The 26,421-nt window shown below is 44.2% G+C and overlaps 2 protein-coding genes across 6 annotated transcripts in view; both read right to left on the bottom strand.

The window, feature by feature from the left end:
- Window positions 1–1,993: 1,993 nt before the first annotated feature.
- LOC135091322 (Y+L amino acid transporter 2-like) lies at window positions 1,994–8,331 on the bottom strand. Its single transcript, XM_063988852.1, has 9 exons — window positions 8,193–8,331; window positions 7,444–7,666; window positions 6,430–6,655; window positions 5,910–5,954; window positions 4,847–4,970; window positions 3,887–4,084; window positions 3,274–3,423; window positions 2,563–2,741; window positions 1,994–2,481 (listed from the first exon to the last, which is right to left on the bottom strand). Exons 2-9 carry the CDS (start codon window positions 7,613–7,615, stop codon window positions 2,448–2,450), a joined length of 1,128 nt encoding a protein of 375 aa, XP_063844922.1. The 5' UTR covers window positions 7,616–7,666; window positions 8,193–8,331; the 3' UTR covers window positions 1,994–2,447.
- A 1,349-nt stretch (window positions 8,332–9,680) lies between these two features.
- Window positions 9,681–26,421, bottom strand: part of LOC135091320 (dynein axonemal heavy chain 7-like) — a 48,260-nt gene continuing 31,519 nt past the window's right edge. For 4 of the 5 annotated variants that reach the window (XM_063988845.1, XM_063988846.1, XM_063988847.1 and 1 more), the window contains 30 exons: window positions 25,560–25,741; window positions 24,900–25,063; window positions 24,432–24,622; window positions 23,685–23,864; window positions 23,462–23,580; window positions 22,802–22,979; window positions 22,172–22,264; window positions 21,937–22,072; window positions 21,322–21,476; window positions 20,945–21,175; window positions 20,151–20,367; window positions 19,620–19,755; window positions 19,276–19,455; window positions 18,715–18,968; window positions 18,366–18,558; window positions 17,893–18,052; window positions 17,560–17,765; window positions 17,108–17,248; window positions 16,555–16,712; window positions 16,007–16,158; window positions 15,348–15,584; window positions 14,885–15,151; window positions 14,094–14,222; window positions 13,483–13,638; window positions 13,078–13,344; window positions 12,713–12,892; window positions 12,203–12,349; window positions 11,666–11,812; window positions 10,856–11,367; window positions 9,681–10,559 (listed from right to left, as the gene is read on the bottom strand). In XM_063988845.1, coding sequence (XP_063844915.1) covers window positions 10,148–10,559; window positions 10,856–11,367; window positions 11,666–11,812; window positions 12,203–12,349; window positions 12,713–12,892; window positions 13,078–13,344; window positions 13,483–13,638; window positions 14,094–14,222; window positions 14,885–15,151; window positions 15,348–15,584; window positions 16,007–16,158; window positions 16,555–16,712; window positions 17,108–17,248; window positions 17,560–17,765; window positions 17,893–18,052; window positions 18,366–18,558; window positions 18,715–18,968; window positions 19,276–19,455; window positions 19,620–19,755; window positions 20,151–20,367; window positions 20,945–21,175; window positions 21,322–21,476; window positions 21,937–22,072; window positions 22,172–22,264; window positions 22,802–22,979; window positions 23,462–23,580; window positions 23,685–23,864; window positions 24,432–24,622; window positions 24,900–25,063; window positions 25,560–25,741 — 5,880 coding nt within the window. In that variant the 3' untranslated portion in view covers window positions 9,681–10,147. Of the gene's footprint in view, window positions 10,560–10,855; window positions 11,368–11,665; window positions 11,813–12,202; window positions 12,350–12,712; window positions 12,893–13,077; window positions 13,367–13,482; window positions 13,639–14,093; window positions 14,223–14,884; window positions 15,152–15,347; window positions 15,585–16,006; window positions 16,159–16,554; window positions 16,713–17,107; window positions 17,249–17,559; window positions 17,766–17,892; window positions 18,053–18,365; window positions 18,559–18,714; window positions 18,969–19,275; window positions 19,456–19,619; window positions 19,756–20,150; window positions 20,368–20,944; window positions 21,176–21,321; window positions 21,477–21,936; window positions 22,073–22,171; window positions 22,265–22,801; window positions 22,980–23,461; window positions 23,581–23,684; window positions 23,865–24,431; window positions 24,623–24,899; window positions 25,064–25,559; window positions 25,742–26,421 lie in introns of those variants that run through there. The other variant, XM_063988849.1, reaches the window with a different exon arrangement.

Genomic DNA, 26,421 nt, shown 5'->3' with positions numbered 1-26,421 from the left:
CACACACACACACACACAATAACACGTTAAATATTATGAGGGAATTATCTGTATCTCAAGAATTTAATGCTACTTTTTTTTCCAATACACTCCCTTTATTTTCGCTCTCTTTCCTTTTATTTGTTTACTTTCCCTCGTCCATTTGCAATAAGTTTCCTATATCTTCCTCTTATTTAATCTCTTCTTTTTATTCTTTATCCATTTCAGATCGTCCTTTGTTCTATGTTCTTTTATTTTCCCGTCTTATTTCATATTTTCCCTTTATTCTCTACTATTATAACATCTTCCTTTGTTCTAGTTGTGTCCTCTTATTCTCCTTATTATTTGATTTTTTTTTCCTTTTATTCGCTATTCCCTAAACATCTTCCCTTGTTTTGTGTTCTTTTATTCATCTTATTCTACCTGTTCCCTTTATTTCCTATCCCCTTACCATCTCCTCCTTCCCCATCTTATTTTACCTCTTCCTTTTGTTTGCATTTCTCTTAACACCGTCCTCCGTACCATACGCCCTTGTTTCTTTTACCGTCACCCTTTATACAAGACTTGCATAATATCTACTAAATCCGCGCCAGTGAATGTTGGCTGGGAGGGAGACAAATATTTATAAGTAACTGAGCTAATCTTATCACGCCCCGTATTTTGAAACGCTTTGTTCACTCAAGGACTAATTTCAAAAGCCGCAGAGGTGATGGAGGAACTGGGCGGTGGGTTGGAGGATGGTGTCTGAGGACAGTATTAAAAAAACGCGTCGCTTTCTCATCACGATTGTTTTAAAGGCCACAAAGATGATTAGCAGGGTTATCAAGAGTGTTTCTCCTGTTAAAGATGTAAAACTCTTATTAATCTGTCACTAGAACAATAGAAATGCTTAAGTAAACCGCGTAACTTCAACTAGAGCCTTTTGAAAGTAAGAGTGTGGTGTAGAAGTGTTTCAGAACATGGTCCTGAGAATGAGGTAATGAGGTCTCACGCTCTCACTCCCTCACTCAGTAGTAACGGACGCGCGCAGGTGCAGACATGACATAAGACCTCGTTAAAGTGTATACACTCCTTTGCCAGATAATATACTGGCACTATAATTGTGATTTAACGAATGTTTACTTCTCGCATCATGACAAGCTACACCGTTCATTCCTTCAGTCACGCCGCTGTTTGTGTGAGCAGGCGAGACGTGAGGCCTCAAGATTCACTCACGCCAGAGATGCCTTGTTCTCTCACCAGGATCGTTTGCAAAGACCACAAAGATTATTGGTGTGGTTTTCGTAGATATTTTTCTCGTTGATAATGCAAAACCCTCATTAAACTACCACTAGAGCCATGCAAGCCTCCAGATACAGCCTGATAGAAGCAGACAGAGAACCTCGAAACCTGTGAGAGTAACTTGAATGCTTCCGTGCTCGCCACAGAAACAGGTGCATCAAATTTACCCTCTCTCCTGTACCTGGAGGCTGCTGCTGAGTACTGGCTAGCGCAAGGGAAACACTATTACCTGAACCTTACCTTCGTCACCAGCCACATCACCACGCAGCGGAACAAGAGGCAGATTTCAAGGACACTGTCACAATTAACACTCACTCTGAGAGGTGTTGTGAGACCCGCTGACTCCGTGGTCTGCTGTCTCTCCCACAGGTTAAAATTTAAGATATTATAGTAACTAATTTCTTAAATTCTGACAAAAGATAAAAATTTCAGATCTCCAGAAATTATTGACAATCTGACAGTGAGCCACCATCACCAGGCACCACCACCACCACCACTTGAAGAGCAGGATCGAGTTGTGAGGCGAAGAACAAAGGGCTATTTGTCACATATTGTTTTCAATGTTTATTTGCACGTTTGATGTGTAACTCAGATATAATAAAATCTTAAAGTGTTGAATGTAGGTTTACTGAGAGAGAGAGAGAGAGAGAGAGAGAGAGAGAGAGAGAGAGAGAGAGAGAGAGAGAGAGAGAGAGAGAGAGAGAGAGACTCGTGTTGTTACTGACAAGCAACGGATCTTCTATATTTATTTGAGTCTACATTGGTTGGCGGACACTGGTTTATAGACAATAGAAAAACACACCTTTGCAGCGACACGCAAGGCTGACTCTGCTGCACGAGGCCAAATGTTTGTTAGAGTTACGTTACGTTCTTAATATTACATTCTGAATATTCTTTTTTTTTTTTTTTTTTTATATGTAAGAGGGACACTTTACTTTAAGCTGTTTAAGTTTGTTTAATATATTTTTATTTACTTAACACAACGACGAGCACAGTGCCATATGACAAAGATGAACCGCTAGATAACATATTTTCCTAATCAGCCAATCAGTCAGTTAGTCAGTCAGTCAGCCATTCAATCTGTCAGGCAACTAATCAGTCAATCAGCTATTCATTCTGTCAGGCAGCCAATCAGTGAGTCAGTCAGTCAATTAACCAGTCTCAAGTCATCACTCTCAGGGGTCACCTCAAGCAGAATCTGCACAAAACGGAAGAAACGTCCTGGAAAGAGAAACGAATTAATGAACATAGATCCACATTCAACACGGGAATGATTCACAGAGACAAGAGCACAACACTCACTGGAGCCGCGCAGGTAAGCAGGGGCGGTGATCGGGCGGTTCAGGAGGAGCCAGTAGACCATCAGTGCCGTGAAGATGAGTGTCAACGTAATGCCCACCGTGACAGGCTCCACCAGTACTGGCAGGACGACCAGCGCCACCATCACCGCCAGGTAAACCCACGGCCACCACTGTCCACACCTGAGATGGAAAAAGGAGTGAGGGAAGCTGTAGTATCATGTTTGTTGTTGTCTACTGGTGGAGGCGCTGCAGAAGGTACTAGTGACAATGGTTAGTTCCTGAGGTTTTAAATATATACACTCTTGCTGTCCGTCTGTTTATTTACTTGTTAAAATACAGATACTCCAACTACTGTCTGTCTGTGTGTCTCTCTCTGGCTACCTGGCTGCTTAGGTGTATGTATGTATGTTTGTCTTTCTCTTTGTCTGTCTTTCTGTCTGTTTGTTTAGGTGTCTGCATTCGTATTTTGTATTGGTCTGTTTCTCTCTCTGTGTCTGTCTGCCTGTTTACCTACCTATCTATCTGTCTGCCTGTCTATCTATCTATCTGTCTGTCTACTTAACTATCTTTCTATCCATCTAGTATCTTTCTTTCTATCTATCTATCTTTCTATCTATCTATCTATCTATCAACCTATCTATCTATCTGCCTGTCCATGCATCTACCTGTCTGTCAGCCCACCAGCCTCCCCACCTTTCCCTCCCAGTCTCACCTTGAAGGGCCGCTCCCAGTTGGGTCGCTTGCGTCTGAGGTGGAGGAGGCCGGAGATGACTCCCACCTGACAAAGGGTGCTGGAGAAGGACACCACGTTGATGAGGGCGAAGATGTCCACCGTCACCAGATAGAGAAGAGCGATGGCTGACTGTGGGAGGCGAGGCAGGGGAGTGGAAGCTAACGGGAACATTGTAGAAGGATTAGGTACAGTGTGATATGAGGAGTGTGTAGTGAGTGGCCAGCCGGCAGCAGTTATCAGGTCTGTGTTTGCCTCCGTGTCCTTGGCGTAGAGAACATTACAAGTGGAGAGAACAAGACATGATGGGAGGAAAGGATGAGTGACAGGATTTTGTAGCGTTTTGGGGATTAGTTGATGATGATGGTGATGATGATAATGATGATAAGAAGATGATAAAAAGTAGGAAAGAAAAAAGAAAAAGACGAAAAAAGGACAAGAACATGAAGAATAAGAACAAAAACAAGAGGAAGAAGAAACGTATTCAGTGAGAGAGAGAGAGAGAGAGAGAGAGAGAGAGAGAGAGAGAGAGAGAGAGAGAGAGAGAGAGAGAGAGAGAGAGAGAGAGAGAGTGTCCAAGTACCTACGGCCTTACCATGAAAATAATAGCGGTGACAGGTGTGCATCTCTTCCCCACCAGAGCGAGGGAGGCGGGCAGCTGGCCGTGACGCGCCCCCACAAACACGACCCTGGACTGCGTGAGTGTCTTGCCGTTCAGAGACCCCACTGTAGACACAGCCACGAACACCGGCACACTCCACGCCATCACCCCGAATGACTCCCTCCCGAATGTCTGAAGGAAGAGGAATCGGAGAGACGGGAGGTGGCGGGAAGCGAAGTGATAAAAAAAAAAAGAAACTTATATTGCGCCATAACAACAAAAATCGTATAGCACCGGATTATGAAATTGCATGAAAATACTAGTAGTGTTAAGATTAAAAGTAAAAGCAATAAAAAAAATATGGGAATGAAAAATAGACAGCATGTGACGCTTAGTGTTTGCAGGCATAATTCACGTCACCATCACCACCACAGCATTGAGGTATGGGGAGGAGATATGGGATGGATTAGGGGTGGCGAGAGGGAACGAGAAATGGGATATGAAGAGGGATGAAGTCAGAGATGGATAGATGGTTAGTTTGACTCGTTGTAAGGAACTGGATCACTGAAACACTCAATACGACAGAGAACCTTTGCTGGGTATCCTTGTGAGAGTCAGCATTACTTTGTGTGTGTGAGATAAGCTGGACTAACTCTCACTAAATAAATTCAACCAACCAGTCTTTCAAGAGGGAGGTTTCGAGACATTTATCCACTAATTATGGATGATCCTTCTGGCTTTCTCTTTTGGGAATGACACATCGGTGGGCCTTTTTTATTATTATTATTATTGTTGTTGTTGTTGCCCTACGCCAGTCTTTCGTGAATATGTAAACTACTCAAGGTTACAGATGATCAAAACAAGTTGAGTTTATTATAATTTGCTTGCTCCGCCGCTGCCTTTATGTTTACAGGCTGAGTTCACGACACCACCACCACCACCACAGCCACTCACCACAGCCACGGCGGGGGAGAAGAGGATCTCGCCCGGCTCCAGCACAGCGAAGTACGCCACGTTAACCAGCAGGTACAGAGTGATCAGCAGGATGAGGGCAGTACTCATGGCCGCCAGCAGGGTTCTGGCAAGGCACACGTGGATTTGACAGTTTCCTTTCAATAACTTGATGGATATACAAGTAAGGAGACATCTTGAGAATTTTTTTTTTTTTTTTTTGCACACGTGGATCTTATTGTTTTCTTTACTATTTATTTATCTATTTTTTTATTATTTTTTTCTTGTTTCTGAATTTGACTATTTCATAAGGATACATCTTGAGTTATAAAATGTTAGTTAGAAAAGTTGTAGTTTTTTTCACAAGTGGATTTTAAAGTTTGCTCTAATTAACTCTTTGCTTATGAATTTGAATATATATATAAGTAGACATCTTGAATTATAAAACGTTAGAAAAGTAGTTTCTCTCTCTATCTCTCTCGTAAAGTGCAAAGTTATATTAGTTCATTGGCGTCTTGAAAACTCGCGATCTTGAAAGGAGTCCAAGATTAAGGAAGGTAAGAATGTGCAGCGTGAGGAAGAAATGTTAAAAGTGACAGTGAACGATAATGATTAATGTATCCTCTTAATGCTTACCAATTTTTCATATACTCGTTTATAACTTTCACATTTTCATATTCCAGTCACTTAAATAACGTTGTCTAATGAATGAATTAATATATAAATCAATAAATAAAAAAACACCCATTATGTCTTTTTACGTCATTGCAAACATTTTTTTTTCAAAATACTTTGAATCTAAACAAAAGACAATCGCAGCAGTGAAAAAAGATTAACAAAACAACGGCATACATATACATCTGAAGTATGTGCGAGGCAGTAAGACAGATTTAAGATGCAGTAAAATCGTAAACTCTTATCTGACAGAGTTATGTGATCAGAGGAATGCGGAAAGCAGGAAATGCATCGGGAACACAACGCAGCATGCACGAGGGCCAACCGCCGCAGCCACTCCCTCCGGGCAAGCAAGGCACACAAGACACACGTGAGGCAACAGTATGCTTACTTGGTGGGCTTCTTCACCTCCTCCACGACGCAGGTGATGTTGTCCCTTGGAGAGAGAGAGAGAGAGAGAGAGAGAGAGAGAGAGAGAGAGAGAGAGAGAGAGAGAGAGAGAGAGAGAGAGAGAGAGAGCGTTATAATCATCACACGGGTCAGCAGATTATACACAGGACGACTAAAACAAGACAAGAACACGTAAGAAAACAAAATTACCACTCAAAAACATAAAAACATAACAAAATAAGGAAAGCTGCAAGAAGCCATGATGCCTACAAGCGGCAGTCCCTGTATAAAAAGTATCTATTTCCACCTATCATCCTCATCCATAAACTTGTATAATATTTTTTTAAAGCTCCTTAATGACTCACCACTAACAACCTGATCACTGAGTCTGTTCCATTCATCCACCACTATTTGAGAACCAGTTCCTTCCTATCTCTTTCTTAAATCTAACTTTTTTTACAGGCTTGAACGCATTATTTCTTGTTCTAAACCCAGACTCCACACATCCCAGTCCACCTTACCACCCGTTATAGGTGTAGAGGCCCTGGTAGAACGCGGTGGCGATGGTGGCGGGACCCGTAAAGGTGTTGGCGAAAGAGTCATTGAAGCTGGAAGACGGGGAGGTAGCGAGGCGATAGATACCGACGATTGTAATAGCGCCGAGGATAACGAACTTGGGGAACATCAGCACGTTTTGTAGCACCACGGAGGCTTTCACGGAGCGAATGTTAAGCCACGCAAGGAACACTGTCGGAGGGAGAGGGAAAAGAGGATTAGAAGAGGATATCATCTTGGGGGACGCCGGTACGATTTGAAACACCACGACAGCCTTCTTACGGGGTGGAGAGAGAGAGAGAGAGAGAGAGAGAGAGAGAGAGAGAGAGAGAGAGAGAGAGAGAGAGAGAGAGAGGGGGGGGGAGGCAGGAAGTGTACCTCAAATATTTGTTTCCAGCATAATTTCTAATCAGATGCATGTAACAAGTAGTACAATAGGAGGAAACATATCAGTTTATACAACACACGCACTCAATACAAGATGTGGCGACAGATAAACACGCACAGGGGAGGAGGAGCAGTCTAGCCCCCCCCACACACACACACGATGATACTTATAAATGTATCTTAAAAATATCAGCTGTATTATTTGACTCTCTTGCTAAGACAACAATCTGATGTCTTCCAATTCTGCAGGCTCTTGCGTTTATGTACTGGGATGGAGGGACTAGGAAGGGAGGGTCATCAGGTAACAGATTTAGGTCATGGTGCGTGGGTAAGGAAGGGGCGCTTGGATAGTGAAGGGGCTGAGAAAAGTTGCCATGGGGAGAGAGGAAGCAGTAACTCTCTCTCTCTCTCTCTCTCTCTCTCTCTCTCTCTCTCTCTCTCTCTTTCTCTCTGATGAGGGAAATAGAAATAGACTCACGAATGATGGGAGTCACAGGAAGATGCAAAGAACAGAAACAGCTGGAGGAGACTCGCACAACATGGCACCAACTCCTCACTTGAGAAGAAAAAGAAGAGGAAGAAGAAGCACTCACGAATGATCACAGCAGCCATAAGACGGACAGGGATCTCAGGAGGCGTCTGGGAGTCTGGGAAGAAGGGCTGGAGGACATACGTGCCAAAGGTGAGGGCGTCAATGGCCAGCCATGTTCGCCTCCTCCAGGAAAAGCGACATCCACAGGTACACGAAGGCCGCCACTCGCCCATACGCTGCCAGGACGTAGGAGTAGGCGCCGCCGCTCGACGGGATCATGGTAGCTGGAAATGACATGAGAAAGGAATTGAACTGCGTGTGTTTTAGGCTGTGAGTATGTGATGTTGAGGGTTTTTATGTGCAAAGTAGTGAATGGACATGTACTAAATGTAAAATAAATCAATAAAAAATGGCTGGGAGTAATAGAAATTAAACTAAGCGTGTTTATGTGATGTTGAGGCTTTAGCGAGTGCTTTTGTGTGCAAAGTAGTGAATGGACACGTGTAAGATGAAAAATAAATCAATAAAAAGTAGCTGGAAGTAATAGATATTGAACTGTGTGAGTTTCAGGTTTCAAGGGGCGAGTATGAGACATTGAGGCTTCACTAAGGCTATTTTCAAAGACCACACAGATGATTAACCCGGTTCTAAAGTGCTTCTCCAAGTAATCGTGTAAAAATCTTGTTAATCTGTCACTGAAACCGTAAAATCACCTATAAAAACTAGAGCCTTTTGGAAATGGAAGTGTTTCAGAACAAGACCCTACAGTAGGTGGCTTCACACACACACACACACACACTCACAACCTACCTAGCTCAGTATAGACGAAGGCGCCCACCAAGGAGATAAGACCACTTAGCGCCCACACCAGCAGGGAGAGGCCGACGCTGCCGCTGTACTGCAGGACACCATTGGCGCTGATGAAGATGGCAGACCCTGAGGTGATGCCGATGAGGAGGAAGATGCTGTCAGCGAGATTCAACTCACGCCTCATGCCCACTTTGCCCACGCAGTCTTTGCCATCATCCTCACCGCTCTCAGTGATGCTCTTGGGAAGTTCTTTGAGGTTCTTGGCGCGTTCTTCGGAGCTTGTAGGGGGTTCTTCGGGGTTCCTTGGGCGTTCTTCAGAGGTTGTGGGAACTTTTTCGTTGTTCGTGTGAGATTCTTCAGTGTTCTTGTGACGTTTGCACAAGCTGCCGTCGCTACTTGAAGCCACTGTCTCGCTCACCGCCCATTTTTCTCCTGTCCGAGCCCCAACATCCCCTGCGCCTCTCTCAGTAGCTGCTGGAAAGACCTCCATTTCCTTAGTGCGAAGGATTCTACCCATACGGCGGCAGTCCACATGCATTGCTTCACTCAGCTGACCACCGCCACAAGACGAAAAAATAACACCGCCGTTCACGACTCAGGAATCACTCAGCCTTCCCACTTGAAAGCTATGCCACGTTCTCAAGGATATTTGTGGCATGACTTACATAGCGCTTTTGAGAGATAAATGGAGGAAAAGGTAGCAGATGTTGACCACCCGTGTCCCAAGCAAGGGCTGTCAACGCACTGAATGACCGAGGCAGATGCAGTCCAGCAGATGACCCGCTCAGATCACTCCCTCCCCTCCAAGTGTAGATTAATAGTGCGATACACTCAATGCAATACTCACAATGACAGGTGTTTGATTACTGTTACTCATTGAATACTCTTAAATATACTGGTGTTTTATCTCTGTTGCTTTTAATAGGCTCTGATGGAGGTTGTGTTGAAGGGCGATTTTATTATTCTATTGATAGTTTAACAAAGAAGGATTACAGTCGGTAGAACACCCATAATTCGTTAGGGTGTTCAAGGGTCCTCTCATAATTGTAGTGATAACGAAGATACACCAACAGTAGCATGGCATGTTGAAGGGCGTTTTCATGATTCTACTGATAGTTTAACAAGTACATTCACAGTTTCGTTCGCATGTCCAAGGGTGTTTTCATGACTCTGTTGATGGTTTAAGATGTCCTGGTTGATAGCTAAATGGGAAACGAAAATAGGGAATAAGAACAGAGAGAGAGAGAGAGAGAGAGAGAGAGAGAGAGAGAGAGAGAGAGAGAGAGAGAGAGAGAGAGAGAGAGAGAGAGAGAGAGAGAGAGAGAGAGAGAGAGAGAGAGAGAGAGAGAGAGAGAGAGAGAGAGAGAGAGAGAGAGAGAGAGAGATGAAATAAAAGAAATATCAACGTTCAATAGCAAAAAGGGGAAGTAAATCTAAAATCCTTGACACTTCCATCACCAACTGTGACAAATATAAATACTCAACATGTGCCTCAGTTAATTTGTTTATTCAGTTACATATTTTCCCGGGCTGAAGGAACACTGCCATCCTATTCCCTGTGTCATGAAAGGCAACTAATATGGACAGAATGAGGGGATTATACAGGGACTCCTCCTCTGTACATGTGTTCCTACAAAGGTTGATGTCTTGTCTTGGCTACTGACCTGCAAAGCATCAGCCCTACTATATAGATTAAAAGTGCTGACCAACTAATCAAGTATAGCTTTAACTGTCCATAAATACAAAATCACAGAATACTGTACATATGCACTCCAACAATATTAGTCAAAGAAGGGCGTCCAATAAGTACAAATGAATGAAGCACTTTCAGATGAAGGAACAGATCAATTGAGATCATTCAATGACTAGTTTATAAGGCAAATAAGATGTAATGATAAAAAGTCCTCATAAGAATTGCTTCCCACAAGAATGAAGAGGACCAGCCATGTGGTGACTCAATGCTGACTGAGGTACATTGCCACCCTCCTCTGTACCCAGTAGTCAGCTCCATGTGGCCCAGCTGGCAGGGGTACCGTCAGCACTGGGGGGCCTGGGGTGCTGCTGGGGCCGCCCTGGTACACTGGACACAGGTACTGCCCAGTATCACCCTCAGGGTCCCCAGGGTCTGCAGTGTCAGGGTCCTCTAGCAGGGTGTCCAGGGAGGGGCAGCCGCTCTCCACCAGTGACCTGGGGAGGCTGCCCGAACCGTTGCTGAGGGAGGCCGAGGCTGGAGGGTCATACTCTGAGAGGGCCACTTCAGGGATGTGGGCCAGGGGCGGGATGATGCTGGAGGCCACCACAGGGGCCATGCTCAGCAGGGGCAGCTGCTCCACCAGGCCCTGCAGTGAGGCCTCCTCCAGCTCATACCTGGGAGAGTCACAGTGAGTGTCAGGAGTGTAAAGGACCAAAGGAGACTCATCATCATCATCATTTTGTTTAATGTCTTTTCTCTTCCAGGAGTGGAAGGCTGTGTGCATGGAGCAAAACGCTCTCTCTTCCTGAGATGCCATTGTTTGAAGGGACCAGAATAGGAGACTGCATACTAAAAAGGAGACTGACTGATTGACTGATTTTAAGGCAACACAACAGCAGATTCTCAGTGCTGGAGAGGAGAGGATCTACAAGTATACAACTTCTAAAGGGGATATGCTGTTTATACACACCTTTCAGCATTCCATGAGGCCCCCACCAACCATAGCCCTGATGCCAGCAGTGTGATGTTCCCATTCTGCCCCCAGCATCCCCACACCTCCTCCTCCTCCTCCTCCTCCTCCTTAGGACCACTGGCTTGACTCTGCTCTCCCACCTCTTCTTCCTCATTCACGGGAGCCTTGGAAGGGGTGTCCTGTGAGGCATTATTTGCATTATCTGGCATATCAGATGTGGCATCAGCAGGTGAGTCACTCTGCTGTTCAGGTGTGTCAGCAGGAGGGCAAGATGCAGACTCAGATACTTGGTCAGAGGCAGAATCACTATGTGTGTCAGGGGAGAGGATAACAGGCAGGTGAGGAAGGGGTGGTGAGGGCTGGTGTGTGAGGTGGAAGGCCCAGGTGAGGCTGTGCAGGGGCTGGTGGGCCTGACGGGCAGCACGGCGCAGGGCTGTGGTGAGGAAGGCTGGCAGGAACTGGAAGACTGCCAAAGGGAAGTGTGTCTGCTGCCCACCCTTCACCATGCTCTGTAAGGGTGGGCGTGCTGTTGTCAGTACCTGTTTCTCTCCTCTAAATAGACCGTGACCCTCTGTTTCTGCCAATGAGATTTTATCACTACATCTCATCTCTGCAAGCTTCGGATCCCTCACTTTACAAGCTTCCTTCTCTGCCTCTCCCTCAAAATATCACATGATCCCATTTTGGTATCTTAAATCAAACAGTGCATTCATCAGTCACCCTTAAAGCTGAACAAGACTACACCACATGATACTAAAACGCCACCCATGACCACATACAAGCAAACATCCAGTCAGTTTACAGCACCTGGAGGAAGGCAGTCCTGGCATGCAGCTGCTGAAGGAAGTGGGTGAGGAGTGGCGGGGCAGGGGTGCGATACAGCTGCAGCCAGGAGGGGGGAGTGTTCCCAACCCCCACCGCAGAGGCCACACCAGTGCTGTCCCCACCACCAGCCTGACACATACAGGAATCATCTCAGAATGCATCTTTTACAATTTACTCATGAAATCTTAAGGTAATTGCTGTTGACACTGTCTCAATGTGGCCTGTATTAAAAAATGCCTTGCTCTCTCATCATGACTATTTTTCCAAGGCCTTAGAGATGATTAGCTAGGTTCTCAAAAGTATTTCTCCTGTTAATAATATGGAAATTTTGTTAATCTGTCATTTGAACTATAAATTCACCTTTAAGAACCCATTTAACTTCAACAAGAGCCTCCTGAAAGTAGTGGAATATAGTCCCACATCATAATTAAACCAGAGTACTTTAAGTTTAAGGATTAAAAATAGACAATGGAGTCAGCAGCACTTTCACAACTCTGAGTGAGGGTGCAGATGACTCACAGCTGCAGCAAGCAAGGCGTCCTGCAGTGTGGTGGTGATGGTGGCCAGTGTGGCATTGTGGTGTTCAGCCTCACGCTTCACCACCGTCACTAGGTCCTTGTCATCATCCACTCTGAGCCTTTCTGCCCCCACCACTGGCTCTGGCAGCTGCACACATACAAACAGATAAGGATGTGGAGAAAAAGTTTTTCTAATAGAGCAACACAATAGAACACGTCACCAGAGTAAGTGGCGTGTGCAAATATTGTACATAAATCTGGAGAAGATATGACCATTTGGTTCTAAAACCAGGGTCACAACGAGTTTGGGTCAGTTGATTCTATCCTGTAAAAATGCAAAAATGTAAATATGCAGGAACAGAGAAGGTCTGTTTGCAGGGAATAAGGTTTTCTATAACCACCTACAGCTTCTTATGAATTTATTTTTATACCAAAGTCTCTTCAACTGTTCAGTAGCTCAAGAAAGAAAATTAACCTCCTGTTCACACAAAATACCCCAAGCATTCCTCACCATCTTCTTCACTTTGGTCAGGTCCTTCACTAGCACACTCTCCACAGTGCCGGCGGGGTCCTGGGCACCTCCTGCCGTGGCCAGGGCCATCAGGAGGGCCTGGCCGCTCTCCTCCTCTTGCAGCCGCTGCACACCGGCTGGCAGCCCAAAGATCTCAGGGTCCTCCAACCCCGTCACTCCCTGCAGCACCACCACCACCATTACTACTATCACTACCATCACTTACTTAAACAGTTTATGTAAATATGAATTAGAATTTTAAGTTATGGATAAAATAATTTTTTGCTGTCCAGATTTACAAATGAAGATTCATATTAAACAAACAAAACACCATTATCATCACATCCCTACCACACCATGCTCACCACAAGGAAGTCCTGCACATCCTCCAGCTTGCCTAGGACCTCAGGAAACAGGCCTGCCAGGCCGCCCCCCTCCACTTCCTCCCCTGGGGCTGGCTGGGGTGGCTCCTCCAGACCGTTGCGCTTCAGGGACAAACTCAGCACCTCCCTCAGGATGCTGCTGATCACCCTCTGGTCCTCAGCTCTCAGCACCCTCCCACCATAGATCACCCGGCCCACCAGGTACTCCAGGCTCTCCAGGTCCAGCTCCTGCCCCTCCTCTATGCTGGACTGCTCAGGAAGTGAAGATGGGCTGGGGTTGGTAAGTGAAATTACAGTAAAAGGTAATAGATTTGTAATAATTAATGTTCATGTTGATTTCCTTCCATCAGAGTAAGAGGTAACAGCTGAGTATAATGTGTGACTCACTGTTACAATGTTGACAGTCAGGACCAAGTCTGCCGCAGTGAAGGCTGGGGGTTTGGTCCAGGCCAGGTGGCCGTGGCGGCCGCGTTCACTCACCACTGTGTGGAAGACTGCCAGGCCATGCAGCAGTCCCCAGGTGGCAGCCTCCTCCACCTCCTCCTGCAGCACACCAATGTCACTACCACCACCACTACCACATCACACATGCACTACCACTATTAAGTAAGAAACATTTTCCTATTATTGGATAAAGAAACTGAGATTGAAAATACCTGGAAAATATAAAAGTTTTTGCAATTAAAATGTTTCTCTCTAAACTACAAAATTTTAAAACATGAAAAGTATATGAAGAATACTGATATTCAAAGTTCACGTCAATCAGTAAAGCTTGGTTATTTACTTCCTAAATTTTGTTTATAAGTGAAATTGGTGAAAGTTAAATATTATTTCTGCACTATTACTGTCAATTCACAGTAATACCAGACATCCACACAAATGCCTCCTGCAACCACACAACTACCAATACCATGTCACCAGAACACTACCACTATTAGCCACAATGACGCCACACCACCACTACTAACACTGACAAGACAGTGTGTGTCTGTACTTGCCTCGTCTGTGAAGTGGATGTGAGCCGCGTGACGGAACAGAGTCTGGAAGTTCTGGTGGAGGGCATGGCAAGGGTCAGCAGGGCAGTCCACCCACACCTTCTCCACCACTCTCAGCAGGGAGGCAGGGAACTGATGGCAACAGAAAGAGAGGGAGAGAGAGAGAGAGAGAGAGAGAGAGAGAGAGAGAGAGAGAGAGAGAGAGAGAGAGAGAGAGAGAGAGAGAGAGAGAGAGAGAGAGAGAGAGAGAGAGAGAGAGAGAGAGAGAGAGTTATAATAAATGTGGCTATGTTTCTGAACCAACTAATTTCTCTCATCATCACCCAAAACTTTCCTGACACTTGTTTTTGTAATAGTCTCTAAAATTACTTGCTAACTTAGAAAAGACAAAATTAACCTATTCTCTTTTTTTTTGTGTGTCCATGCAATTATATTTTTCACAGCACTCTAAATGTCAACAAAAATCAGTCAGTGCAGTAAAAATACAGAGAATAAAATAACAAGCTACAAAACACAAACAAACAACCTCCAAGCTAACAAAAAAAAAATAAATAAATAAAAATAAAAAAAAATAAATAAATAGAAAAATAAATAAAGAAAAGCATCCGTAAGATCTGAAATGAGGAACTTACATAAAAAAGGACAAAATAAAAACAAATAAAAGCATCTGTAAAACCTGAAATGAAGGAATTACATACAAAAAACACTTGTAGATAAAACACGAGTCCTGAGTTTTCCTGCTAACCTTCCCATTTGTCTAAGTTTAAGGGAGCAGAGAAATTGAGTTAGTTTACCTCCTCTGTGGGCTCAGTGGTAAGGATGAGTCTGAAAGAGGGGTGGAGGGCCATGCCTGTGGTGGTGGCAGTGGAGGCAGCCTGGCGGGGATGTGTGGCGCCTACAGCAGTGGGGGTGGAGGTGGAGGCGGTGGAGGATGGGCTGTACAGGCGGGAGATGGTGTTGGCAAGGGATGGGAGCCACTCGAGTGCATGGTGGAGGTTCTGTAGCACCACCCAGCCTCCTTCATCCACTGCGACCCTCACTGCTTCTTCAGCCACACGACTCTGCCACACACACACACCCACACAAATGTACATGTACCTTAGTAAACCAAATATAGTATTCAGAGAAATAACTAAATGAATGCTTTTGGTTATCAGTCTAATTAACTGATGTACATAGGTTATATAAGTATAAACAAATACTATAACAATGAATAAATAGTAGTTTGTCTTAGGCACTACCACTATGGACACCCACCTGCCCCTGGCCGAGAGAGACGCTGGTGATGGGCACCCCCAGCATCCGCACCTCCTCCAGGGGATCCACGCCTGGTGAGGTCACCAACAACAGGGGGGGTGGGTGGCGAGTGGGTGGTGGTGCCGGCGTGCGGGAGGGGGCAGGCAGCTGCAAGTGTTCCGCAAGTGCCAGCGGGGGCGGCACCACGTACTGTGACCCCAGCACCTCAGCCACAGTGGTCTTTACAGCCCATGTCACCTGCAGCACAACCAGTGTGTGTGTTTAGCTACTGTATTTGTCTGTCTGTATTTATAAACCTGTATATGCCTACAAAGTTTCCTCAGTTTAGTACTTTATTCATATATAACAAGTTTCTACCGAAAAATATTCTCATATGCACCACTCACACCATTGTACTCATGGGTGCTGTAACTAGAAGTAGAGCCTACACATGATGGCAGACTATCTCGACATCTGGTGCCATTTTTAAACTAGCCACACGCCTATACCTTTAGGAAATATAGTGCCAAAAGATCAGATAACTTTCAGAATGGGACTATTTTGCAAAAAAACCGAATCATCATGTTTTCCAAAACATTAGATGCTGAGAGAGAACTTTTGCTGTAGATGATTAAATGACAAAATTAATCAATCAACAAATACAAGTGAGGAGTGCTAACCTTATCCTTCCTGAGGGCAGCGATGAGCAGCAGCCAGGGAAGGGCGGGGAGGGAGTGCCAGGACTGGGGCAGTACACTCCGCTCAGGCAGGCCCATGCACTCCACCACCCTCACCCATGCCTCCCCCTGGTCCCTCAGGCTCTCCTCCAGCCCTGGCAGAACAAGAAGAAAGTTGATGTGGAAATATTCATCTATCTGTTAATTTCTTACTGTATTCATCTGTTATTCATCCATTCTCATTGGTTCTGAAATATCTCAACTATTTTTCTATCTATTCACTTTCCCTGCACTTGTGAATCAAAGGGTATCTATCCATTCTTATTAGTTCTGAATACAGGTTGTCCTACTACTATTTTCAAAAGGCTATACTTGAAGTTACACACATTTTCTTAATGATGTTTTTTATGATTTTAATGACAGATTAATAAGATTTCTACATTACTGGTAGGAGAAACACTCTTGAAAACCCAGCTTATCATCTCTGTGGGCTTTAAAAACAGTCATGGTGAGAGAGCAAAGCGTTTCAGAATACAGGTTTATGTGCTCACCATGGAAGGCAGGGATGGTGAGGAGGTAGTGAATAGTGGGCCAGGCAGGAAGCAGGGGTGGGGCAAGCCAGAGTGGTGGTGGGGGGGCTCCACTGGTGCTCTGGGCTACAAGGTGATACAGTGCTGCCTCCTCTTGACTAGTCACACTTCCCTCACCTCTGTAAACAAGTTCATTTTTCTTGAGGTTATGTAAAATTGCGACCTCAAATGAAGATGGGATAATGAAGCAAACAAAAAAAGGTGGTTAAATGAAATTACACATATAGAAAAACTTTCCGTCTGAACAATATGATGTCAGCCTATCCTCTACATATAGTTCAATGATGTTTATGTATGTATATTACGTTTTACTTTTCTTTTTAGTTTTATTGCACTGTCTTATTATCCTGTATCCTTGAAAAATGGAAAGGTCTTATGCCAAAATGTCAGAAGGGAATAAAATTGTTTGCCACTGTACTCTATGGTATTTGTCTTGAAATGAAGAGTTTTTGCATCACAACAATGGGGTCATATGCTATACAGTACTGAGTGAGGAAGTATCATTCAGCCTGACCTGAGAGTATGCATGGCCACCAGGAGAGTGAAGGGCAGGTGGTGAGGGGTAGCCAGGCCCCTCACCACAGCCCGGTGCACCCCCCCCACCAGGGCCTCCCGCAGCAAGGACAGGCGCCGCTCCAGCACTGAACTCTTCCCTCTGGCAGCAGTGAAGGTTGTACAGGTTAGTGAAGACTGTGGGCAAATCTGTCTTAACTCTGACTACTTTAGCTTCTCTCCTCTTCTTAACAGAATGTTGTGGCACAAGTTTACACTCCAGTCTTGAAGGATGCCACCAACAGCAAAAGAAATGGAGCAGTTCAAATCTTTTAACATACACAGCAGACTGTCATGTGTTGTCAATGATGAAGTTGAAGACAATGACATACCAGGAGACTAGTTTACTGATACACAAGCCAATTCAAACCCCAAAAAAGAAAAGAATGGACAGAGTATACAGCAGACCCTTACGTGTTGTCGATGATGGAGATGTAGAGGGTGATGTACCAGCTGAGGGAGTACTGGTACATGTGGGAGAGGGTGGTGAGACTGGCCACAGTCATGTAGAGAGCAGCAGCAGGGCGGGACACGGCCTCATACTGACGGCAGCACTCCAGCAATGCTGCCTCTGTCTCTGCACACTGCTCCTGCTTCCTCTTGATCTCATTGGCCATTTGCTGTGTTAAGGTGAGGGGGACAAGTCAGCCAGAGACACAGGGAATAAATCTTCATGTATCTATAGTAATGAATATATAAATAAATAAAAAGGTGTATCTCAGCATCACATCTCTTCTCTCCCCTCACCTTGGTCTGCTGCAGGATGAGTATTGCCTCCTCAGACTCCAGAATGTTGCCCTGCACTGAGGAGAGTGTGTGCAGGATGCGCTCCTCAGTGGCCTGCAGTGCCCGCTGGTAGGACGACATTGTCACCACCAGCTTCTGCCTCTCATCCTCCAGCTCTGGCCTGTGGTGGAGTGAGGCAAGACAGGTATGTTTTTTATGAAAGAGGGATACTGGCCAAGGAAAAATATAAAGACACTCCAATTTACAAATACTCAAGTTACGAACTTACTGTACACCCAAAATATTTTACAAATTAACAACTTACAAAGATAACTTACAAACAGCCATCTGGAACCTAACTTGCTCATAACTTGGGGAGTGTCTGTATATAAAAAAGGTTCACTGAGGTGGCAGTCCCTAAAGAAGAGCCAAAATTAAAGATACAACTAAAACATTCCTTTCTTTCTGGTACTTTAATCTGCTTTGTGACTCACCTCTCTTTACTAACAAGAATCTGCCTGAGGTGGTCATGAAGGCCATGCACCGTCACTGTAAAGTTGACCACTGTAAGTGCCCCAGCAACCTCCAAGGAGATGGGCGGGCGAGGATGGCGTGTGGAGAGGTACAGACGGAAATTGGTGTTGTACTGCAGCGTGAGTGACCCGACCACCACCACCTTCACCCCACCTGCAGGGAAAAAGAGTATGGTATGGAAAAAGAGTATGGGAAAAATGGTAACAGTCATAAAAAAATTGTGGTAGGATCAAAAGCTAGTATAAATCACTAAAAATGCTACATATCCTTCGAGAGAAAACAGATTACATGAGACAACCCAACTCTGACCTTCTTCAGTTATGGTTCGGGTCAGCACATTGGCGAGGAGGGGCGGAGGATCACCACACAGGTCCAGCAGCAGGAGAGGACGGCCCTTGGTCACACAGCGGGTCACGGTCTCCTCCAGGACAGACACCCGGGTGGAGCCAGACACGGCCGGCTTGCTGAAGTCCTGCTGCCACACCACCTCCAGGCCATTTGGTGCCTCATGCTGCTGAATCCACCGTGACCCCACTTCGTCAGGATCTACCAGCAAGGGCCACCTGTTGTGTTATGGTAGTTGTGTTGTTAGGGATACAGGTGTTGTTATTATCATCAGTATTGCTGGTAGTGGTGGTGGTTGTAGTATAGTTATCATTTGTTGTAATAGCAGTAATAGTAGTAGTATAATTATCATCACTTACTGTAGTATTAGTAATTTTTTGTAATGGTAGTATTATAATTATCATCATTTGTTGTAATACTAGTAGTAGTAATAAAAGCAACAGTAGCACAGTAACATAAGTAATACCGTCAACATATACACCCTGGAACAAACTCAAAGCAAGCCTTCATCAACCACAGCCTCACTTGTTGGTGTGTTTGATGATGGTTGCATTCTGGAGGGAGAAGGAGTCTGTGGGGAGGCCCTCAAGCCCCCAGGCACGAGTGTGGAGGGCTGGGGTAAGGGTGCCCACTAGACTGAAGCCGTCACTCACCTCCAGTCCCGCCTCCCTCACCCCCGCACACCACCGCCCCACCAGTGCATCCCTGCAGGCACACACCTTGTTGGTCATACACATCTGCTAGTAAGAAACTACATATGACATTATATTTGTAGACACTAACACATCTGCAAGTAAGAGACTACACCTGACCTTAAATTTGTAATAGACACTTAAAAAACTAACACATCCATAAGGGGACAGCCACACCTGACTTCTGGAAGGTGTGGGGGCAGGTAGGCAAGGGAAGCAGCTGCCAGGAGGGTGTCCCCAGGCAAACGAAGGAGGTCAGCCCCGGCAGTCTCCGCAGCAGCCTCCCAGCGTGTCTGCTCCCCTCCTAGTCCACCTGAGGAGTGAATAGAAGGCTTAGTGAATTTAATAGAAGTGTAGCATGGTGTATGGTTCTTTTTTGGTGTCAGGGAGACTAGCCAGAGGAGAAATAAGTAAATAAAATATGATTAGTGTAGTTTACTGCATGATTCTTTCTTTTTTGTGTTGAGACCTGCAAAAGTAAATGGAAGTTGTAGGTTAGGATAGGATTTTTTATTATTTAAAGAAAGTGGCCAAAAGAGAAATAAGTAAATAAATAAAGGATAAGTCCATGCTCACTCCATAGACACAGGCATGACAAAAAAATAATCAGGTATTTTCTTCCCATGTCATTGTTTTGCAGTTCATATTGTGCCTCAAATCTCAACACAACAGATTAGCTACAAAACTGAGACCCAAAGACAGACTCACTAATCAGTTTCCGAGCACGCTGCAGTTTGAGGCCACACAGCCGCTGCTCCGCCTCCAGGTTCTCCTTTTCCCGGCACGACAGGGAGAACCGCCTCTGCAGCATCTCCAGCTTCTCCTCCAAATCCCGCAGCTGCCCCCGCTTGGCCTCCAGCAGGGACACCATCTCTGCCACCTTCGCCTCAGCCTCTGCAAGCCTCTCCCTCTTGGGCGCCACAATCTACAGGACAGAGAAAGGTTAGTGTAGAGCCCTGCAGAATGACAATCCTTACTCATTAAACATGCATTAGTATTTACTTTCATGACTACAAGATACAGATGAATCCTGATTTTAAAAATGTTCAGTTTATGAATTTTGAAGTTTAAATACTTTCATCCTTTCTCTTATTAACAAATGCAGAATTTATATCTACTAATAAAAATCTCAAATTTGCCTAAAATTTTTTTTAAAGAATATTTAAAAAAAAAATAAGATCTACAGTTAATTTTTCATTTAGGAAGGTCTTTTCAAGAAATACAAGTCATTTTAAAGTGTATTTTACACGTACTTTCATCTTGACAACTTATGGAAACATTTTAAATGAGCCTGGAAAAAGCCAGTTGAGGGGGAGATCAAGAGGAGGACAGAGAGTGAGAAGGAGGGATGGAATTGTGGTAGAACTGGAAGGGATGGGAGTCACAAAGGAAGATACAAGGAAGACATACAACTGGAGGAGACTTATACATGGCACCAACCCCTGACTGGAGGGACACAGCAAAAGGAGAAGCAATGAGGTTCCCCGAGGCACTGGACTCACCTTAGCAATGGCGTGGTAGACAGACATGGCCCGCACCCACTTGCACAGCCCCTCAGCAGCACTGGATGCCTTTGCCACAGAGGCCGGGTCAAACTCAGGCAAGCGAACATACTCCTTGTTGACCTTATCCATGAGAGTGTCGGGAATGTTGTCCTTGTCATAGTCCCTCAGCTGCTGCAGGAAGCTGAGGTCCCCAAGGAGTCTTTTGCTTGGCCCCCAGTAGTCCATGGTCTGGGAAAGGGGCTTGTGTGAAATGAGGATGGCCAAAGCAACAAAAAAAAATTAGAGAAAATGGTTACTTCCTTAACACCAGAACACAGTTACTCATTCTTCTACCCACCATCACCACTACCACCACCACCCCAAGATCTACTTACAGCCTTGGCAGTGGAGTTCTTCAGCTTGTCAGGACGTATCTCCAGCATGACACACACTGCAGCCATGACTAATTTGATGGCCTGGGGTGGGTTCTTCATGCTCTTGACCACAGTAATGTCGGCTGGCTTGAGGGTGTTGAGAGCTGCTACCGCTTCTGTTATGTGGAAGTGGTATGGGTAGGAATGAGGAGGAAGTAGAATGTTTTGGTGTATGGGTATGTTTGATTGTCTCTGTTTATGTGAGAAGGATAAGACTAAGGATGAAAAGTTAGACTGATATTCCTCATGGGTTGAGGTGCATGTTTAACTGTCATCATTAGTGTGAAAAGGATAAAACTGGATGAGGATGAGGAAGTTAGACTGATATTTCATGCTGTACTAAAAGGTATTTTCTCTGGTACTTTATCCCAGCTACTTCAACTGGGTCCAATGAAAATTCTTGATGTTTCCAAAGTTTTCATTATTCTAGTGATAGTTAAACAAGGGTTTTGCACCATCATATGAGAAAAACACCCACAAGAACTTGACTAATCATCTCTGTGTCCTCTGAACACATCCCAGATGAGAAACAAGACTATTTCAGAATATAGACCAAGGTTACAAGGAGACAGTTACCATGCAGTGCTGGGAGTGCCCTGTTCAACTCCACCTGGCACTCCTCCTGTAGTGCACGTGCTCGAGCTGTGTGGATCTCTGCCTCCGCCTCCTCCACTGACACCAGTTTCCGCTGTGCCTCCACCTCAGTAGATTCCTAAAAAATTATGAAAATATGAAATATTTAAATGGAATGTACATTGTTTGTTTTCAGGATTAACTTGTGTGATGAGAAGTGAGGGCAGTGGTGGGTGACCTGTTCAATGAGCTCCATCATGTTGGACACGCCCTCCGCCGCCTCCTCTATCTGTGGTCCCAATGAGGCAAGCATCTCCTGCATCACCGAGATCTGAGGGGAGAAAGAAACAAAAGCACTGAAAATTAATGGATAAAAAATCAATACACTGTGAATAAATACATCAAAAATTAAATATGTAAGAAATAAAAATACAAACATCAAACATACAAGATAAAAAAAAAAAAATTAAAAAATTATTACAAAGAAAGTTAATAGTACAGTAACAATGAATACATCAAAACTGAATACACTGAAAATATATATATATAAAAAAAAAAAGAACATGTAAAAACACACATAAAACAAATACATCTAAAGTGAACATAATGAAAAACTCTTAGGATGAAAAATATTCTAAAAACAAATATGTAAAGAAAAATATATACAGAAAACATAAAGAGAGCATACACAAAAAACGGAAAACAGAAGGAATAACATAACTAAAACAGACAGTAAACAATGCAAAAATACAAGTACAATTTCAAAACATAAATAATAACCACAATAAAGACAACGTAATATAAACACAGCCAGCCACACACCACAAGCAACACTGCAAACACTCCCCAGGTAAGTCAATCAATACACCTGAGAGGCAGCAAAGGCCAGCTTGTCCAGGCCTGAGAGGTACTTCTTCCTGTAGGCGGAGGTGGTGGCCTGGCGGGAGGTGAAGAGGCCACGGAACTCCTGCAGAAGGTGCAGGTAGGAGGACGGAGTGACGGGAGGACACCATCCACCCTTCTCCTGCACTTGCTCACTTTCCTCTCTGTGGGTTTGATGGACACTCATAAATGAACAAGATACTTTTATATTTTCTACCTCCATCTGACTTAATGTTTCCTGTTGCTCTTGTTCTTCTCAAGCAAGGAGGGAAAAATGGAGAATAACAAAAAATTAAGATAAGAAGAAAAGGAGCAAGAGAGCAGGGAAGGAAGGAAGAAAAGATTAACAGAATACAAGGGGTCTTTGAGTTACAACAGAGTTTCATTCCTACAACCAGTCTCAGTAAGCACTACACTTGTGCTAAAGTTATAGTACTGCATATTCATAATCTAGGACATAAAAACATAACTACTGTAACTGTAAAAAACAAATGGAGTACAGTAAAAGTGTAGCAATGAAAAATATATAAAAAAATAGTTAAAAAAATCAGGGACAAGCATTGCCAGCACTGAAATCATGAAACAGCAGAGATCAAGACCATCATGAACCAAGGACTCCCTGTAATAAGGAAGTCTGGCCCCACACCTAGCCAGCTGATGCAGGAGTGTGGCGGCAGAGATGACTGTGTCCCTCATGGAGCGCCGAAGAGACACCTCCACCAGATAGTGCTCCCCAACCCTCACCAACGCCTCTTCCGGCCACCGCTAAGGAAGGGGATACGTTACTGAGGTTACTACTGTATGTATTCCACTACTATTACTATTATTATATATAATTATGAAGCAGTGTAGAATTACACCACAGTCACCTTGAAGAAGTTGATGGTGACTCGTGTGGTGAAGGCTGGGTAGTGAGTGAGGATGTGGTGCAGGCAGGGCGAGGGCAGGCAGGTCACCACTATATGTACCAAGTCCTTCACTCGCCTCTCCTGCTCCTCCCACACCTCGCTGTCTGTCACCTCACGTCCCTCCAGGTACAGACACAGCCTCTGTCCATGTTATGTTTGTAATTACTAAACAGATACAAAACATTAAGACTAAAGATGGGGGATTCAATTTATGTTTTGTTTCTTTTTCTTTTCTCCAGTAATGGCTTGTAATAAACTCATGTAACAAACTAAAATTGTACAGAGATGTTTTGACTATTCTTAATTTTTAACACAGGTCTGGACCTGTGTTAAAAATCTTGAAAAAAAATTTTAATTTAAAGAATTTTCCCCTAACTACTGTGATAAGTTTTTTTTTTACATAAAAAGAACCATTATACATATGTAAAACAGTCCTTTGAGTTTTCTGAAGAATATCTGAGATAAAAATCTTATTTCAAATTTTATACAAAAATTACGACATGTAGAATACACACTTTCTCAATTGATATATATATATATATATATATATATATATATATATATATATATATATATATATATATATATATATATATATATATCAACTGAGAAAGTATGTATTCTCACAGATCCACACTAACACATCACCATATCATGAACCCACAACTACATCAACATATCCCACATCACCCTCCCTGCCTCTTTCACCTCCTTCAGGTAACACCTATCCTCAGGGGAGAGAATGTTTGGTGCGTTGCCGGTGAGGATGAGAGTGTTAATGAGGTGCAGGACGGCTGGGTGATGTAGTGCTGCATCCCCAACCACCACCACTGTGGCACACTCATCCACACCTGCCCTCATGACTGCCTCCTTCACCGCCTCCTTCACCTCTCTGTAATCTGGGTGGTGATGCAAGATACAAAAAAAGGTTGTAGAAGTGAATTTGTAAGTTGAATGTTTGTTATCTGAGCCTATATTGTTAGTGATGTAGGAGAGGTTATAGGAGTGAGTTTATAAGTTGAATGTTTCCAAGATGAGCCTGTATTGTAAGTGATGCAGGAGAGGTCATTAAAGTGAATTTATATGTTGAATCACAAATTGCAGCTTGTCTATGTTGTCACTGCTACAGGAGAGGTTAAGTGAATTTGTAAGTTAAATTTTTGCAAATCTTGTTACCATCGTCAGGGGTGATGCGAGGCAGCAGGAGGGTGTGGCCACAGATGTGAGCTGCCAGGCGGGTGAGGGAACGTCGACCCGACCCCCCAGCCCCCACCAGCAGCAGATGACCCCCAGCACGGCTCAGTACACGGGAGATGCGAGACACTTGTGCCACCATGTGTCTGGTGGACGTGTGGTAGTGGTAGTGGTAGTGGTGGTGGTGGTGGTAAATAAGAGTAATAGCAACAGTTATTTATCCCACAAGCATCACCACTCTCATAGATGTACAATCTGAAAGTTGCTACAATTTTACAAGGAAATTCTGCTTATTTCATCAGAATTTTATGAATCCTACAAGGTAGAAATGATACAATAGTCAGGGCTGACCACAGTTCACTTAGGTGTTAGTGTTCATCTCAGCCTGACTGGTAAAGTGTTGGACTCACATTTCCCTGAGTGTACTGACAGAGGTTCAATCCCTAACAAAAGCCTGTCACAGCTAATTCATCCCACCTTCACATCAATTTCTGTCTGTGATGTTTCCAGGGAGAGCATCACAGTGGTGGCAGCAGAGGGATCCCAAGAACAAATCACCCAAAGACTTCCCAGGCAGACTCAGCCACATGCTTCCTAATGAAAGTCTCAGAAGAAAGACAAGAGAAAAGGCCATGGACTCACTTGAAGGTGACAAGGTTGAGGGGCGTCAAGTGGCAGGAGTTGTAGTCCTGAATGTATGCTGTGATGGTGTGTTGCAGCTGCCCCAAGTCCGTGACCTCCTCATAACGTCTCTCAGCCACCGGGGTGTCTACGCCTGCTCCCGTCACACCCCAGCATGCCCTCTCCAGGCAACTTTCTGTCACCTGAGGGCACAGAGGAAGGTTAGAGAGTGTGTGTGTGTGTGTGTGTGTGTGTGTGTGTGTGTGTGTGTGTGTGTGTGTGTGTGTGTGTGTGTGTGTGTTTTAGTTACCAGTTCCAGTATTCCATGTTTTCCAACTGGCTACAATTACAAGTGAGTTTTTATTGTACATCTTTGTTCTTGCAGTTTTATCAGTAGTATTTATACTGTATATCAGAAACTTATGGTCAATAAACATCTATCTATCTATCTATCTATTTATCTGTGTGTGTGTGTGTGTGTGTGTGTGTGTGTGTGTGTGTGTGTGTGTGTGTGTGTGTGTGTGTGTGTGTGTATGAGATTGCATGAGCTCATCAAGTATGTGTCTAAATCTATGCAACTCAAGTCTGTTTCCATGACAAGTAGCTGAGGCACACAAAACTTCCAGCAGGCAGACACTCAAGGCCTCAAACAGCAGGAGACAAGCACTCAAACATCACTTTCATGTGTTTGTGGGGGGGTGTGGTGTATCTGAAAGGCATAATTATATATAAATCCATAGAAATTATTATATATAGTTATACCTTTCAATTTATAGTACGTACACAAACAAGGCACTTTTTCTGTAGAGTTTTCAGAGATGGCAAGTCATCACACGCACACTACAGTACAACTAGACAACACAGAAAAGTCAAAATAGTAAAA

This window comes from Scylla paramamosain, chromosome 37 (genome assembly GCF_035594125.1).
Source record: "Scylla paramamosain isolate STU-SP2022 chromosome 37, ASM3559412v1, whole genome shotgun sequence".
NCBI classification, from domain to species: domain Eukaryota; kingdom Metazoa; phylum Arthropoda; class Malacostraca; order Decapoda; family Portunidae; genus Scylla; species Scylla paramamosain.
This window is presented reverse-complemented; position numbering and strand designations above follow the sequence as displayed.

Excerpts from the sequence above, each read along its gene's own strand:
- LOC135091322 (XM_063988852.1), bottom strand. The coding sequence starts at position 7,615 with ATGGGCGAGTGGCGGCCTTCGTGTACCTGTGGATGTCGCTTTTCCTGG. Across the intron at positions 6,656-7,443 it reads TATGGCTGCTGTGATCATTC|TGTTCCTTGCGTGGCTTAAC; the intron begins GTGAGTGCTTCT and ends TCCCTCCGACAG. Across the intron at positions 5,955-6,429 it reads CTCTACACCTATAACGGGTG|GGACAACATCACCTGCGTCG; the intron begins GTAAGGTGGACT and ends TCTCTCTCCAAG.